This window comes from Mytilus edulis, chromosome 9 (assembly GCF_963676685.1).
Source record: "Mytilus edulis chromosome 9, xbMytEdul2.2, whole genome shotgun sequence".
Lineage (NCBI taxonomy): Eukaryota > Metazoa > Mollusca > Bivalvia > Mytilida > Mytilidae > Mytilus > Mytilus edulis.
In genome coordinates, this window is record NC_092352.1 from 14994367 (window position 1) to 15010906 (window position 16540).

General features: G+C 32.6%; 2 protein-coding genes across 2 annotated transcripts; both read left to right on the top strand.

The window, feature by feature from the left end:
- The first annotated feature begins 2925 nt into the window (after positions 1-2925).
- Positions 2926-4374, top strand: LOC139487688 (inward rectifier potassium channel 2-like). The gene has a single exon (XM_071272658.1). The coding sequence runs from the start codon at positions 2962-2964 to the stop codon at positions 4324-4326; it is 1365 nt and encodes a 454-aa protein (XP_071128759.1). The 5' UTR covers positions 2926-2961; the 3' UTR covers positions 4327-4374.
- A 4763-nt stretch (positions 4375-9137) lies between these two features.
- LOC139487689 (ATP-sensitive inward rectifier potassium channel 1-like) lies at positions 9138-10737 on the top strand. The gene has a single exon (XM_071272659.1). The coding sequence runs from the start codon at positions 9237-9239 to the stop codon at positions 10260-10262; it is 1026 nt and encodes a 341-aa protein (XP_071128760.1). The 5' UTR covers positions 9138-9236; the 3' UTR covers positions 10263-10737.
- Positions 10738-16540: the final 5803 nt, after the last annotated feature.

The following is a 16540-nucleotide window of genomic DNA, read 5'->3' on the forward strand; positions in this document are numbered from 1 at the left end:
GGCATACATTAATCTCTCAGTGAATGGCTCCCATTTAACTAGTGCCTCCCAAACGCCCAAATATATTTTCACTTTCTAAAATAGAAAAACATCGCAAAGTTTGGTCATTGTAGTAACGAGTTACTTAATGGTTGTTAGAGCATATTACATAAGTCAAAACGAGTGTAGAAACCTTACTGAAACAGATAATATGGTACAAAATGTCTTTGCTAGTAAGCATGTGTGTTGGTGGTTGTTGATTAGTCAAGTTTACTATGCCGTTAGTCTATCTCGCCTATAATGATGTGTTGATCAATCACACTGAATTTATGCTATGCTGTTGGTTTTAGTTTATTCATGCATATATACTATGGCGTTTATGTCTGCTTTGATGGGACCTGATATTTTGAATCAAAACCAGTGGCGGATCCAGGGGGGGGGGGTTCCGGGGGTGCGCACCCCCCCTTTATTTTTGCCGATCAATGCATTTGTATCGGGACATATGTTTTGCACCCCCCCTTTGCCCTGGGTTAGCACCCCCCCTTTCGAAAATTCCTGCATCCGCCCCTGAAAACTATTTAGTTTACTATAGCTGTCGACCAATAAAACTAATAACATACCGTGGTATTGACCTATCAAGCAGAAATCATAACAGGGAGTTTTTATTCAAATTTATAGCTGTGTCATTATATTTTCATCTATCAAAGTTAGGCTAAACAATTATCTTCATTTATCAAGTTTAATTTAGTTTATATATATATAATGTTGATATATATGACATTATGCAGGTTTAATTTAAGCTAACAATACTATTAATTTCTTCCTTATGAAATTGAACATTGTGACGTAGGACTGTATTGTTTTGGCAAATTTGTGGGTTTCTTTCTGTATAAACTTATAATTGGTATAGTTTGTTGTTGAATATCTTTATATATATATATTAAACTTATTTATAGTTAGGAGATGGTTATCTATACTATGATAAAGGAAGGCTGATCCTTGAAGTAATTGTAAAAGGTTCAAATGCATAAAGATTGAACGACAATCTTTTTGAATATTTCTGTAATCTAAAAGAGCATTCCCAAAGAAAAACGCACTGTACATCGTATGTATGATATTCCAAGACTTTCTGATTTTAGCTTACGTATTCTAAAACGTATTTCATTCTTTTTTAATAGACTGGATAAATGGATCTTGTCAATATAATATTTCCATGAACTAACCGATAACGTACCGAGAGCACAAAAATAAATAATTGATATCCAATTTGTATTTCGACTATTATATTATCTTTGTTGTATATTTGTGTACAAGATACAAGTTTGTACAAATTAGTATTTGTACAGGGTTTTTGTACAAGTTCATTTTTTTTACACATACCTTCTTGCACCAGGTGATAAAAGTTTATCTTCTAAATGATGTATCCGTTTAATGTCTTAAATTCAAATGTATATACGTCAACCTAACATTTAGTGCTACTTCTTTGACCTAAAACTCGAAATGAGGATACCTGAATGGTTTGAATTATAATTTTATTTTTCTCCTCATACAAAAATCATACCCTTGAAAAGTATGTTTGTTTTCTAATGATTTTGTATCAACGCTCAGTATTAGACTATCATGTAGATGTGGAAATATGACAGAAATATGAAAAAGAGACTGTGCGCTTGCATCTTCCATTTGTGTGAAGCGGTTCATAAAACACTGATAATTGGTACAAAACATCTGTACAAGTTATAATTTGTACAACATTATAACTTGAACACAACATATATACGATGAGACGCAAGCAGAAAATTTACAAAATTTTCAAAGTTGTGCATGTAATTTATCGTAGTAAAAAAAAGAGCTGCATTAGGGTGATATCTAACGCAGCTGTTGTGACAGAGTTAAGCAGGGTGAACCAATGTCTCCCCTTTTGTTTCCGTTGTTTATCAATGATACATATTGCCAGAATGATGGAACAATTTTATAAATAAATGGTTTGTCAATCAAAATTAGAATACCGTGTTTTCAAGAAATTATAGTTACACAGACCACCAACATAAGCATTGACATCCAATTGTCAGCAGATTTTGAAATTTAGGTTTTATTTAAAGAAATTTTGATAAATACAAAAAAAGTATTACGAATAAAACTTTTAAAGATAAAATTAACATTTAAGGTGGTACCAAACACCTTGACTAAGATATAGTTTAGCTCGTTTGATTTTCATACAATTTTTACAAAATATCTACTTTGACCCTTTGACAAAAATATGAAAATTTCAAAAACCTTGAACCACACAGTTTCCCTGAAAAATTCATTGGATTTATAACAGTTTGACAAACATTAATTTTGATCTTTGAGAAGCTTAATATTTCCTGAACACTACAACGTGATTAAAACGTTTGGCTGATTTTTACAGAGTTATCTCCATGTAGTGTGCGGTTCCATCTTAATTGTTATTTCTATAATTTGTTTACAGCGTTGAGTTATTATATTGTTGATCGATCAAAATACAGACGTTGTTTAAAATTCTGTGCACAAGACTTGTATACAAGGACAAGTAATTAATGCACGATACAAACATGTACATGTAATTTAAATTATAATATGTTATAGGTGCTTCAAATACAAATGATTTGAGTAGCTTTTAATCGAAATAATAAAAACAATGATGATGGTGGTAATGATAATGATCACAATAATGAAAACAATGATTAACAAATATGTAAGGAGTCCTCTCAAAATGCTTAACCAAAATGTTTATATAGTATAGGTTATATTGGAATTTAATTATTTTCTAATCTTCTTGTGATTGGAAGTACTCATAAAAATACAATAAAACGTTTCATGGTAACAACTTTTGATAAAACCATTGATGACCAACTAACATGTTTGTCTTTCTACGGTAAAGTGTATACAAGTACATAAATGGATTGTCATTAATCATAATATTAATGACACTACAAGTCAAAGTGCGTGTATTATACTGTTGTGATGCGCACGTCTACTCCGTGTCGCACTATAGCTGGAAGAAAAACACCGAGAAAATTTGAAATTATGACTGTAGTGAGTGAAAATTCTGACGAAAATCAACAACAAATGGAGAATGGGGATTGTAGTCAGCATGTGCCTCCTATTATACGTGAGAAGAAGATTTCGACAATAAGTAGAATTTCCAAAAAGAGCATTCAGCAGAAAATTTATAAGAAAGGAAAAGTGAAATTTGACAAGTCCACTAAAGCGTACACAAAAAGTACACCTCGACTTGTAGAACGTAGTGGCAGTTGTAATATAGTATCAAGGACTATAAATGGAAAACAAACATCAGTCTTCACGGATTTCTTCATGACTCTGATTGAAACTAAATGGAGACTTGTTCTTCCTATATTTGGTATGAGTGTTATTATTTCCTGGATTGCTTATGCTGGAATATTTTACGGGATATCATCAGCTCATGGTGATTTTAATGAGGACGTAGTTGCAGGTCATAAAAACTGTATTGCTAATGCCGAAGACTTTTTCGCCATTTTATTGTTTTCTATGGAAACCCAAACGACGATTGGATATGGTTCGAGGTATGTAACTGATGATTGTCCTGGAGCTATATTTGTTATTATGTTACAGTCAATATGGGGTGCATTGTTACAGGCACTCCTAACAGGATTAGTTATTGCAAAAATTCAGAAACCATCAAAACGAGGAAACACTATATTGTTTAGCAAGTATATTTGTATTTCTCAGGAACACGATGGAAAATACCTGTCCATTCGAATAGCCGATCTTCAAAAGTCTAATATGATTGAAACAAGCACACGTGCTGTTTGTGTGGTGAGTACCCTGACGACTGATGGTGATTTTATTTCACACTTCCGGCATGATATGGAGTTTAAACTGGACAAAAAGTACAGTAGGATACAGCTACAATGGCCTGTAGTCCTTACAACCCGCCTACAACCACACAGTCCTTTATACAATATGGACGAAGACGATTTAAGAAATTCTGACCTTGAACTCATTATTTTAATGGATGGTATCATAGAATCAACTGGAATGACCGTTCAGACAAGGACATCCTATATACCAAGCGAATTTCAATGGCAGCATAAATTCAAACCAATGATTGCAAATATTAATTCATCGGGAGTTTGTGAATTTACTTTAAAACTTTTTCATGAAACCGAGGAAATTGAGGAAGAAATTAATTATGAGCCATATCATAAACTTAAAAGAATAAATCGAAGTCAGTCTTCGAAATGTTCCGAAAATGGAAGAACTGAGTCTGGTTTTAGTGAAGGCATAGATACTGATGTATCTTCATGTTGTAGCGATTTTTCAGTATTTGATACAAAATATATTTGACTATACATATTTCTTGTGACGTTTTCAAATAAAAAAGATTATAACTCAGTTGTTTTAATTAATTGAAAAACAGAAATATAATGTAAGCATCTTAGTAATACCCTTACTCTTTTTGTAACAAACAAAATATCACTAACTTTTAAGGATTTATAGTTATTGGGGTTGCAATGTGTAACATTTTGCACTTAATTATGTTAATTACTTAATTATCTGAGAAAGAACAAATACAAGTGAAATATGGAGAAGAAGGTGGCTTTACATCAAGAAAATTATTTATTTATGTACATTCATATCCTGTAGGTTGATATTATTTATAAATAAAATATTGCTTATTTGGGTCACCTTTAACTATCCATCATCTTAAGTGAAATTACTCCAATGTCAGCAGTTCATCTTAATCACATGAGTACATGAGTTATTCTAATATAAAGCCAATACTTCATGGCATTCATCTTTTACACTTCCTTTTTTTACATATTAGGGAAATTTTGTGCAAAAATAAATATGTTCTGCCCATTGTACAATTTTGGATGTGGTTTACAAAATAAAGAATAATGTCAATAAAATGATTAATTAAGAAAAATTAGCAAATAAAGAAAAAATGATTGAGTGCTAAAATAAAATGAATAAATGTAGAAAAAAAAATAGAAATGCAATACTGACAACAAAAACGAACGATCTACAGAATTAGGAAATCTTATGATTACATATAAATTTAATCATAAAAAAATGTTATTAGAATTTTGCTGAATAAACATTATTTTTAAAGAAAAATGCACCTAAAATTAAAGAATATAGAAATAAAAAAAAAACCTCATGCCTATAGTCATAAATGCCAAAATGACCGAATGTTTTATTTATTTAAAATATGCAATCTTGCAGAATACCAAACTTCAGACAATACAATATACAAATGTGTTTGACGTGATGGAGATTCGTTTTGTTGGTTGTTAGAAAATCAGCTGACCGAGTCCACACTTTAATATATGACCTGCAATCATTAAATTAAGTCTGCAAGTCTGCAGTCAGTTCACAATAAATTAAAAGAAAGTGAAATAGCTCTGAAGTTCATTCCAGTTTCAATATTTTGCTACACCTTTTATATTATCAAATATATACACCAAATCATCATTATGGTATTACAATTCGAAACAGTGCATCATATGTCTTCACTGGTGTCAAAGCAAGGTATGAATTGTCAGATTTCATATTTAATTATAAATTGGTTCACAAAAGTTAATTTCCACAATCGTTAACTGCAAAAGTTTAGATAAGACAAAATAAAATGATCATTCAATATATTATTATTATTAATTGTTCAAAGAAATGCAAGAAAACAAAAACCCTGGTCCCGCATGCATAAAGCTGCTTAAGTTAAGATTTATTCCGAACGGACGGATTTTTCTACATGTCCCACGATAAAAGTGTTTTTATGAACACGGGCCCTATAGTGCCTCATATATAACGACTAAAATTACCTACAAAAGTAACACTTGGTTGGTAATTTATGTTAGATTGTAATTGAGATAAGAATGTCGATTGTTTTTGTCTGATATTTGATTTTCAAAGATAGTGGGGTTGATTGACTGTCGATTTCTTTACGTCGTGCGGCAATATTTAATCAATATTCTGATCTGTCCAAAATATGGATATTATCAGAATATATCTTAAATAAATTAAAACAAAGCATATTAAAAAAAATATATAAGAACAGAAACTATAAGCTAGACATCGTTTTTATTTATATTACTATTCTTATTGCTTAGTCCATAGGTGTTATATTGTCAATACAATACTTCCATGTTTAGTCAAACTCCACTCTAGAAATTTTAAAGCCCTGGGATTTAAAAAGAATCCGCCAAAAGATGCACTGATTTAATATTATAAATGAGAAAACGTAGACAATATCCAGTAAATTATGAATCTTACACATGCACCCGCCCAGTTCAGTAGACATGTTTAGAATAATTCATTATGTCTGTTTTTTCAACTCATAAAACTTTGTAATTTTTTATAAAACTAAGGTTTACAACTCCCTCGGGTAATTTTGATCCTAGACGGGTTTGCACATTCTGCTGATTTTGGCGAGATTTGCTTAACATCTTTCCTTTAAAACTAGGTTTATAAAAATTAAAATATTAAAATGAACTACATTTGGGTTTTTGTATATCTTAAGCTATGGGTGTAACTTGAAGGTATACACACCAGGAAAAATTCTATGTAGGGAATTTCCCGCCGTGAATAATCACGTATACAAGATCAAAAGAACCACTGATACCGGTTTTTTTTATCCGGCAATATAAACATCACTTCGTCATGTATATGGTTTACGTGTTGCTTTGTTTTATTATAAATAGTGCTACTCAAGGGCGGATCCAGACTTTGAGGTTAGAGGAGGGCGAAACCGTAACAATTTTTGAACGTTTTATAAGGCAATGAAATGATACTTTTTTCCGATTTTAGAGGCCATGATATTTGTCCTCAAAATAAAACAAAAAGAACTGAGCTTTTTTTTGTACAAAATTTTAGAAAATAGTTGTCATTCTGACGATATATGCTTTGAAAATTACTTCAAACCGTTTGTAATTTTCAAACAGTTAGTAAGGTTTTTTCATGTTGTAAAAATAGACATTAGACATAGACATAGGTTAGGGGAGGGTTGGAATCCCGCTAACATGTTTAACCCCGTCGCATTCTGTATTTATGTGCATGTTGCAAGTCAGGAGCATGTGATTCAGTGGTTGTCGTTTGTTGCTGTGTTGCACATTTGTTTTTCATTCATTTTTTGGTATATTAATTAGGCCGTTAGTTTTCTCGTTTGAATTGTGTAACATTTGTGATTTCGGGGCCTTTCATAACTGACTTTGCAATATGGGCTTTGTTCATTAATGAAGGCCGTACGGTGACCTATATATGTTAATTTCTGTGTCATATGGCTTCTTGTGAAGAGTTGTCCCATTAGCAATCATACCCCATCTTATTTTTATAACAACTATGAAATATTCTGTTGCACCCTCAGGTTGCACCATGTTTAAACAGTGATATACACTTTAAATATTCTGCTGCTGAAAACTAACAAAGATACTTAAAAAGTTTGGAATAAATTACAGATTTGCAGTATGCGCTCTTATAAATCTTCCTAAGTGTATCTTGCACCCAATTGCTAAGGCAGCAACCATTTGATTTTCTGGGGGGGGGGGGGGGCTATGGTTTTTTTTTTGCAAAAAAAAGTTTCCAGTTTTTGGAGAAAAAAATAATTTGTTTTTGATTCTGAATTTGTCCAGAAAAAAAAACATAGCCCCCCCCCCCCCCCCCGAAAATCAAATGGTTGCTGCCTAAGTCTATCCTGCATCAGGAAACAAACAATGACTTAACATAAAATATGTCATGCGTCATTTGTATACATTGACGTACTTAATACTGATGCCGAGTAACACACATATTTATCATTGAATCATCATGAATGACATTTTTATGGATATCAAGCCATTTCCAACAGTGTCCCTGGTTAGGGGGATTGAGCTCTCAAAAACAAATTTAACTCCGCCACATCCTGAATGTACCTGTCCTAGGCCAAGAGCATGTTATTTGGTGGTTATCGTTCGATGATGTCTGTTATATTATTGTTTAGTCCGATGATCAATCAGGCATTTGTTAGGTAAAAAATCAGCTACAGAAATCGAAAAAAGAGTGTAAGTTTGCAAAATTTAAACCTCATGTCAAGTCTACTAAATGGTGGACGAACATTAAAACGAGAAGACTTTAAATAAACTAGACACATGGTGGAACAAATAAACAAAATATACCTAAAATGAACGCTATACAAATTGATATAGCGTGTGTTCCACTAGGGTATACGTATAGCCTAGGGTCCGTCAAACTGAACGAGCAGACAAATCAGGTGTATGTATACTCAAAATCGTTAAAAGAATGTAATGCACTTAGTGGAATAGATCTATGGTTATGTGTGGCATGTTAAAATGATAATTATCTACTAATATACTCTTGCGACCATAAAACTATAAAGAGAAAAGCAAGAATGATTACCAGAATTTAATTTCTTGTGACTTCATTGGTCTCTATGGATGACTCAAAGTTTGACAGCGAGTTGAAGTAAAGAGCTCACAGTTGACAACATTGACTTATTCCTCAAATGAAATTAAAATCTATGTTTAAACTGCTATATCATGTGGTATAGTAATTAGCCCTCGTCTGGAAGATATGACCGCACAGGTTGTCCACTTTGGCGTGTAGCCACGTCCGCTCGGCCTAAATGGAGGCTTTAAGTTCTTTGTCTAATGTAACTAGAGTTAAACACTCTGCACACTAACTACCCTTGTCACCTAACAACTCTTTGAGTGGTCGGTATGTGGCCTGTTGATGGGCAGAATTATTGTTTATTTGTTCTAGTCTTGAACATGCACGAAATACTTGCCATTGGGCGTAAAGTAAACAACAAGAGTTTAACGCATGTGCATGTTATATATAACCTGCAAATATGTATCAAACAATGCGATAGAAAAAAACCAAGGCATATGAATCAAATATGAATGATAGTTAAAAGTACTGCCGACAGTGCTTAATAAAATTTCCAAAATTTTGGCTAGTGACCTTTTACACGTGCTATTATCATAGCTGTCGTAATTTGATTTTTACGCTCTCTATAAATAATAATGTAAAGTTTTTTTTAATTTTAAAAACATGTAAATATTGTTCTGGTGTAGTATGAAATTACTTGTGTACAAACAATGACAAATTGTCATCTTTTACATGTAATTTATGTTCCGTTTAATGTCACCGTACAGGTGATCATTCATTTTCTATATCTGTCTGACACGCATGCGGGATACACGGTTGTGTTGCTTAGCTAGGAATAAACATGAATGTCTTAAGCAAAGCTGGATGCTAAAATGTCTAAAAAGGACGAAAACATTATATTTTCTAATAGTCACAACAGAATTGTTAGCAAGCAGGGAAGTTATAGGGTGAAACTAGAAACTACGAGGAAAACAATATTAAAACATTACTTGAGAGATACATTTACTACTCTAGTGGACGCTAAATGGCGATGGTCAATATTATTATTTGTGAGTGGATTTTTGTTGACATGGATCACTTTTGCCATAATTTATCTCGCACTCGCTCGTAGTCATGGTGACTTAGAAAATGAAGATGAAGAAGTCTGTGTGGAAAATGTGTATGATTTTACTTCTGCACTTTTATTTTCAGTTGAAACACAGCATACAATTGGATATGGTTTTAGACATGTGACCACAGCCTGTCCACACGCTGTATTGGTGGTATTTGTTCAATTCATTCTTGGTATAGGAGTGCAATGTCTAACTGCAGCGATTGTCTTTTCAAAGCTAATTCGCTCAAAGAGGCGAGGAGACTCAGTTGTGTTTAGCCAAAAAGCTTGTTTGGCGGTTGTTGATGGGCAATGGCGTTTGATGGTAAGAGTAGCAGACTTTAGAAAATCAAAGCTCGTTGGTGTGAAAGCCAAGGGAATACTTATAAAGCGTTCTGTGGTTAACAATAAACACCATCTTGAACAAACATTCATTGATTTCGTATCAGAAGGAGGAAGTGATACTTTGACACTGTTATGGCCAGCTGTCATCTATCATACAATAAACAAAGATAGTCCATTTTGGCCACCATTGACATTGCGTAGGTTAGGAGGATATTCTGAAATTGTTGTGAGTCTTGACGGTGTTATCGAGAGTACAAGCCGGGTTGTTCAGACAAGAACATCATATATCCCCGAAGAAATTCATTATGGTTATAAATTCCAAAACATATGCCCCCAGATAACAGAAGAGGGGAAATATCAATGTAGTTACTTTGAAATTAACACAGTTTCTCCAGTGGTAACCCCACAATTGAGGAAAAGAATATCTGTTACGTCTGTATCTTCAAAGGAATCAATGTACTAACAAAATCCTAAAGTAGATGTTTTTTTTTTATATAATTTGACTCAGAAGATGGATGGATTTTACAATAAATTCAGTACATATCTACTTAGTGACATCATCCATTGTAGAAAGAAATAAAACCAAGATAACATGAGATTTCCCATGTTCTTGCGTGAAATATCTGCACATATTCTTTTACTACCAGTTATGTAAGAAAACGACACTTCGCCTGCAGCGGAATACCATTTAGACATGTTAAAGTACTTTTTTATGAACTTAGACGTAATTTGTGTGCAGTGCGCTACATTAGCTTGTATATTGTTATTACTTTCTATGACAAGTGTATTGAATTCAAATGAAAATAAATATATAATTATCTTTCATAATTATAACATGATAATGTTTATGTTTGGTGTGAAGAAACATGTTCTTCTTTGGTTTATGCATGTCCATCATATTGTCAACAAATAGAAGTCATAAATGGTGATAGATTGAAGGATTTTCTTTAATGTTTCGACTCAAAAAAACTAATCAAAGGTAGACATATACAATACACGTACATTATCGGCATCGAAATTTTACTTGTACTATATGTTTAGAAATGGCGACAAGAAAAACAAAGCAGGTCGATGCTTTCTCCGGTTTAGAAGGGAGAACCGAGTTTTGTATTAGTTATATTTCACGTACTTTATGAGTTTGTTTAATCCTCAAATTTTATATTTTATTCTTTTGTGTACAAATACTGGACTGGGCGAATCAAAAGTACTGGGAATCAAATTGAAGTGGCCTTAATGGTTCTGATGCTTTTAAATGAATCGCACTAGTTGGACGCGGACCGCGAAGAGAACACCAATACTTTTATATTAAACATTCATAGAAGATACATAGCTGTGACAATGTCTTCACAGAAAAACTATTGCTGTTTTCAATCATAATATAACAAAAGGTTACTTTATTTGGATCCACTTCATGTAACATATGCTGTGTTTGAGGATTCACTTCATGTAACATACATGTATGCTGTGTTTGAGGATTCACTTCATTTAACATATGCTGTGTTTGAGGATTCACTTCATGTAACATATGCTGTGTTTGAGGATCCACTTCATGTAACATGTGCTGTGTTTGAGGATTCACTAAAAAAAAACTTTTATAAATGCAAAATATCAAATCAACTTGAGCATATTAAATCTGTGCACAAAAAATAGAATTAGTACCTTTATTATTTAGCACAAATTACACCCATAAGAGGGCCAATTTGCTTTCTATTGAAACAGGGAGGTACAATAAACCAAAGACTTTAGCAACTGAAAGATTCTGTAATTTTGCAGAGATAAAGTAGATGAAGTACACTGTATAGAGCTCATAATATGAAAACCTTCGAGTGAAGTTTAGTATTTTCAAGAATTTATCAAAGAAGATAAATTCAGTAATGGTTAATTCAAGTCGAATATATAACTTTTTGAGTCCAGCCTTGAAGTTCATATTAACACATAATGTCAGTTGGTATTTGCAACCATAGGCAATGGAAGTATGTCATACAATAAAATAAACTTATGGTTAAATCATATCATTCATTTTCATTTCAGTTGTGAATCATGTTTTATATATATTTATAAGTTGTACACTAGGATTACTCATTGTTATACATATTGTATGTGCTTTATCCAATAAATTTATCCAATAAAATAATTCAATTTGAATAATCAAAGACTTTTTGATAGTAAAATGCCCTTGTATTAAATATGTATATGCCTGACAAAATTACGCGTATGCATGGGGTTCGTGATGCTTATTCTTTAGTTTTCTATGTTGTGTCAAGTGTACTATTGTTTGTCTGTTTGTCTTTTTTCATTTTTAGCCATGGCTTTGTCAGTTTGTTTTCGATTTGTGAGTTTGACTGTCCCTCAGGTGTCTTTCGTCCCTCTTTCACAGTTATTGATATCCCTGCAACTCATACTAATACAAATTGAATGACCATTAGCGCAAAATTTCAGTTACGCATATCTTTGCCAATTTTTTCTGGCATTATTGGTTTTTTTTTGTAGGATAAAAGCCTAATACACACAAATTTTATTATATATTTACTATTCATTAGATTCAGCTAACTAATAGAAAATTCTCAACCACCCCAAAGTGCGGTTTAACGTCCCCATTCAGACCAGATGCCGTAATGACAAAATGCCTTTTGTGAAATAATATCTCAAAAGTTGATTATTTGAAACCGTGACTTTTAATTATAATGTTTGGCCATTTAAACATAAAAAGCTAACTGAGTTGTCCATGCGATTAGTCTTTACTGAAGTTTACAAAAGAACAAAGTTATTTTTGATATTTGTTTATTTACATCTGAAATCGAGTAGTGGAAAGAATAGGACAAATATGTTGTACTATAAAGTATTGGGAGCGTATAAAATGAAATTTAATACACTATTTACATCTGTGGAGATATTTAAATAGTACACATGTTTATAACCGTCCCATGTCCCCATTCAAGCTGATTTAAACTTCGTTGTTGACACTGAAATATCTGTGATTTCAGGTAAGGAATGATTTTTGTTGTGTATTTTATATTTTTACTCTCATATGATAACACGATATAAAGTCATCTTAAAAATAATTTCTCTAATGTGTTGACTGAAGTGAAGTTTGCGCTATTCTTAACGTCCTCTTTGTTATAAACTGTCAGTACGCAGGAATATCCTTCCTTGTGTACCATGGAGACATATCTCAATACATTTTGGGAGCACAAACCCAGCTAAAATATAGTAACATCCAAGCTTCTGGGTCTGTATTATTGAGGGAGTTACAGCACATTTTTTTTTACCGTAACGTTATAAATTATTAATTAAATACAGCCATTTTCAATATTTAGTATAATTCACATTAACCTATATTTGTATGGACCATAGCGTTCATATTTGGGTAAGTGAAAATATTGGCTTTGTTGTTATGTAAATGAGCAACTGTGTTTACAAAAGATGAATACATTCTGAAATCATTATAACATAAAGAACATTTTACGATAAAAGGGGAATAAACAAATCAGAATCCAACGGACACCATTAGGACACAACAAGACATGTATCTGAATGAACCGTGATAAAGGATCCAGCGGACACCATTAGGACACAACAAGACATGTATCTGAATGAACCGTGATAAAGGATCCAGCGGACACCATTAGGACACAACAAGACATGTATCTGAATGAACCGTGATAAAGGATCCAGCGGACACCATTAGGACACAACAAGACATGTATCTGAATGAACCGTGATAAAGGATCCAACGGACACCATTAGGACACAACAAGACATGTATCTGAATGAACCGTGATAAAGGATCAAGCGGACACCAATAGGGCACAACAAGACATGTATCTGAATGAACCGTGATAAAGGATCCAGCGGACACCATTAGGGTACAACAAGACATGTATCTGAATGAACCGTGATAAAGGATCCAGCGAACACTATTAGGGCACAACAAGACATGTATCTGAATGAACCGTGATAACGGATCCAGCGGACACCATTAGAGCACAACAAGACATGTATCTGAATGAACCGTGATAAAGGATCCAGCGGACACCATTAGGGCACAACAAGACATGTATCTGAATGAACCGTGATAAAGGAATAATAAACCGAAGTTGACGATCTTCTGCAGACAAAAAAAGAGAAAATGCATAGATTCTTCAGATATAAGTTTTAAAAAAAGGAGATGTGGTACGGTTTTCCAAAAAAATAAATTATCTACCAGAGAACATATAAATGAAGTTGATGTACACAACTAGTATAGACAACCCAATGCCGCTAGAAAAGACCCAGGAAAACAAAATGTGAAATAATTCAAAATGGAAATCATTGGCCAGTGTTCTCTGTTTCTTATTTTTCGCATGTTTTAGGTCGATTTGAATCTAACCCGGACGTCTAATGATTGCCAGGCACTGAATACAAACTCTTGCGAAGTGGATCATTCCTGAAATATACTGTAGTTAATTTTCAATAGTTTCAAAAATTTAAAGAATTTAAAAAAAAACCAGTACCTCTGATAGAGATGCCAAGCATTTTAACAACGCTGAAATACATAACGAAAACAAGTGATATAGTTATTCTGATCATTAAAACGGACACTGTATGAGATGTACCTTTATTTGAAAATACAGAAACTAGATCATAAAGAGCAGCACGACCTTAGATGTAAAAGAATTTATAATTTCCTTCTTTTAAAGAACTTCCGTGTAATAGTTATGTACAACAACATTTTGAACTGCTTTGTCTGTTGATACGACAACAAAACTATATGCTGTGATATTTTACCATGGTAAATTTGTGTATGCTTATTTTTAATTTTTACTAATATGCTTCTGTATGCCATTTTGTGCTTCTTTGTTACGTGTTTGTTGGGTTTTTTTTGGTGATTAAGATTGAAGCACAATGGTGACTGCTATATTATTGATATTTTTACCAATTATGTCTGCTTGTTTTGTTCACGCATCGTTGGCAATATAAAGGAATTTGATGCGACCGTCATACAAGGGAGAGGTTTAGCTAGCTATAAAACCAGGTTCAATCCACCATTTTCAACATAAGAAAATGCCTGTACCAAATCAGGAATATGACAGTTTTTATTCATTCGTTTGATGTGTTTGAGCTTTTGATTTTGGCATTTGATAAGGGACTTTTCGTTTTGAATTTTCTTCGGAGTTCAGTATTTTTGTGATTTTACTTTTCCCATAGTACTACCATATTCACGCATTTAAATTGGTATTGCATTTATGACAAATGATATTTTTGCACCGGAAAGTTGTCTATTTTTTCTAAAATCTGTATATTTTGTTTAATATGATAGGTATATGGATTCCATATCCATCGTTTCTATTACTTCCTATGTAAACTTTATATTTCAACTTTAAAGAACCGGATATGTTGGCTTATTTACAGTAATTTTGTCAATAATTTAGACTTTGAAAACTATGTTTTCTAACTGTGACGACAAACATTTTATAACAACTGAAATTCCAAACGGGACTTAATTATATTACTGCAGTAAATCGATTTCCCAGGATCCCACGACGTCCCCGTATTGTCTTCCTTCTTTGTCATCTCGTGTGCTCTGGAGTTCATTGCTTTACGTAGGCTTTACATTAACTTGTCGTGTAATGGAATTATTATGAATTAAAATCAGGAGGAAATTTCTTTTAAATCACGGAGACAATAACTTTGAATACATTTTATGCAGTTTAAGCAAAAAAACAAAAAATTCATCTGAGCATAATTATTACAGTACTGTCAATTAGGTTTATTTAAAACAGCGGAGCGGTGTCGGTACTGATTTGACATAACGTCCAGTGGTAAATATTAAAAGCATTTTCAGGACGAAATAATTAAAATGCAAACAAAAATGCTAAAAAATTTGAAACTGTGAGGGTTTCGTAAATTTCCTCGTGTAACTAGACGTTCGGTGTATTTTACGAAGACACGAATGAAACTCGAACGTTTTATAATATTAAGAAAATTTATGGATTTGAAATTGGACAAATCTATGAACGTTTTTCCCAGATTTATGTGCTGGCTATACAATTTCTGAAAGAATCCATTTATGTATTTCAGAAATTTGTTTCTATATTTATTGTCGTAAACTTATATGTGTATTCTATACTAGAGACATAATACATATATTATATGTCTCTTATTCTACTAGCCGATGCTTAAATATTAATTGATACATTACTAGAATAATCATATTCATTGTTGAAAATAATGAATTCGTGCTTAAAACAATGGTTAAGAGCAGTTTGTTATTTTCCTTAGATTTGCGTGTAATTGTATCGAATTGATTATCAATATTATAGAAAAGTACTATCATTAAAGTTCATAGGATTAATATTGTACTTATTACATGCCATTATAATATAGATGATAATCAATAAACGTCATTTACCTGATATAGGTACATGTAATAACTAATTACTCAGAGACGGATGTTTATATTTACTATATGGATATATCACATGGCTTTCACAGAGGTAATTTTTTGTCTTATTTTTATAGCTTAGTTTGATTTTATAAAATAATAATAATAATTTGTGAAATTGATTTTAAATATTAAATCAAAATCATCATTTTGAATTGAGAACGTAGAAACTCTGTAGGTATGACATAGGCGGATTTTGAGGGTTTTCCAGGGGCTCGCCCGCCCCCTCTTTTTGTGGGAAAATTTTGGTTTATTAGATAGGGAATAACTTGCTCCGCCGCTGTATTAAAATGTGAATTTATCATGAATTTTAAGAG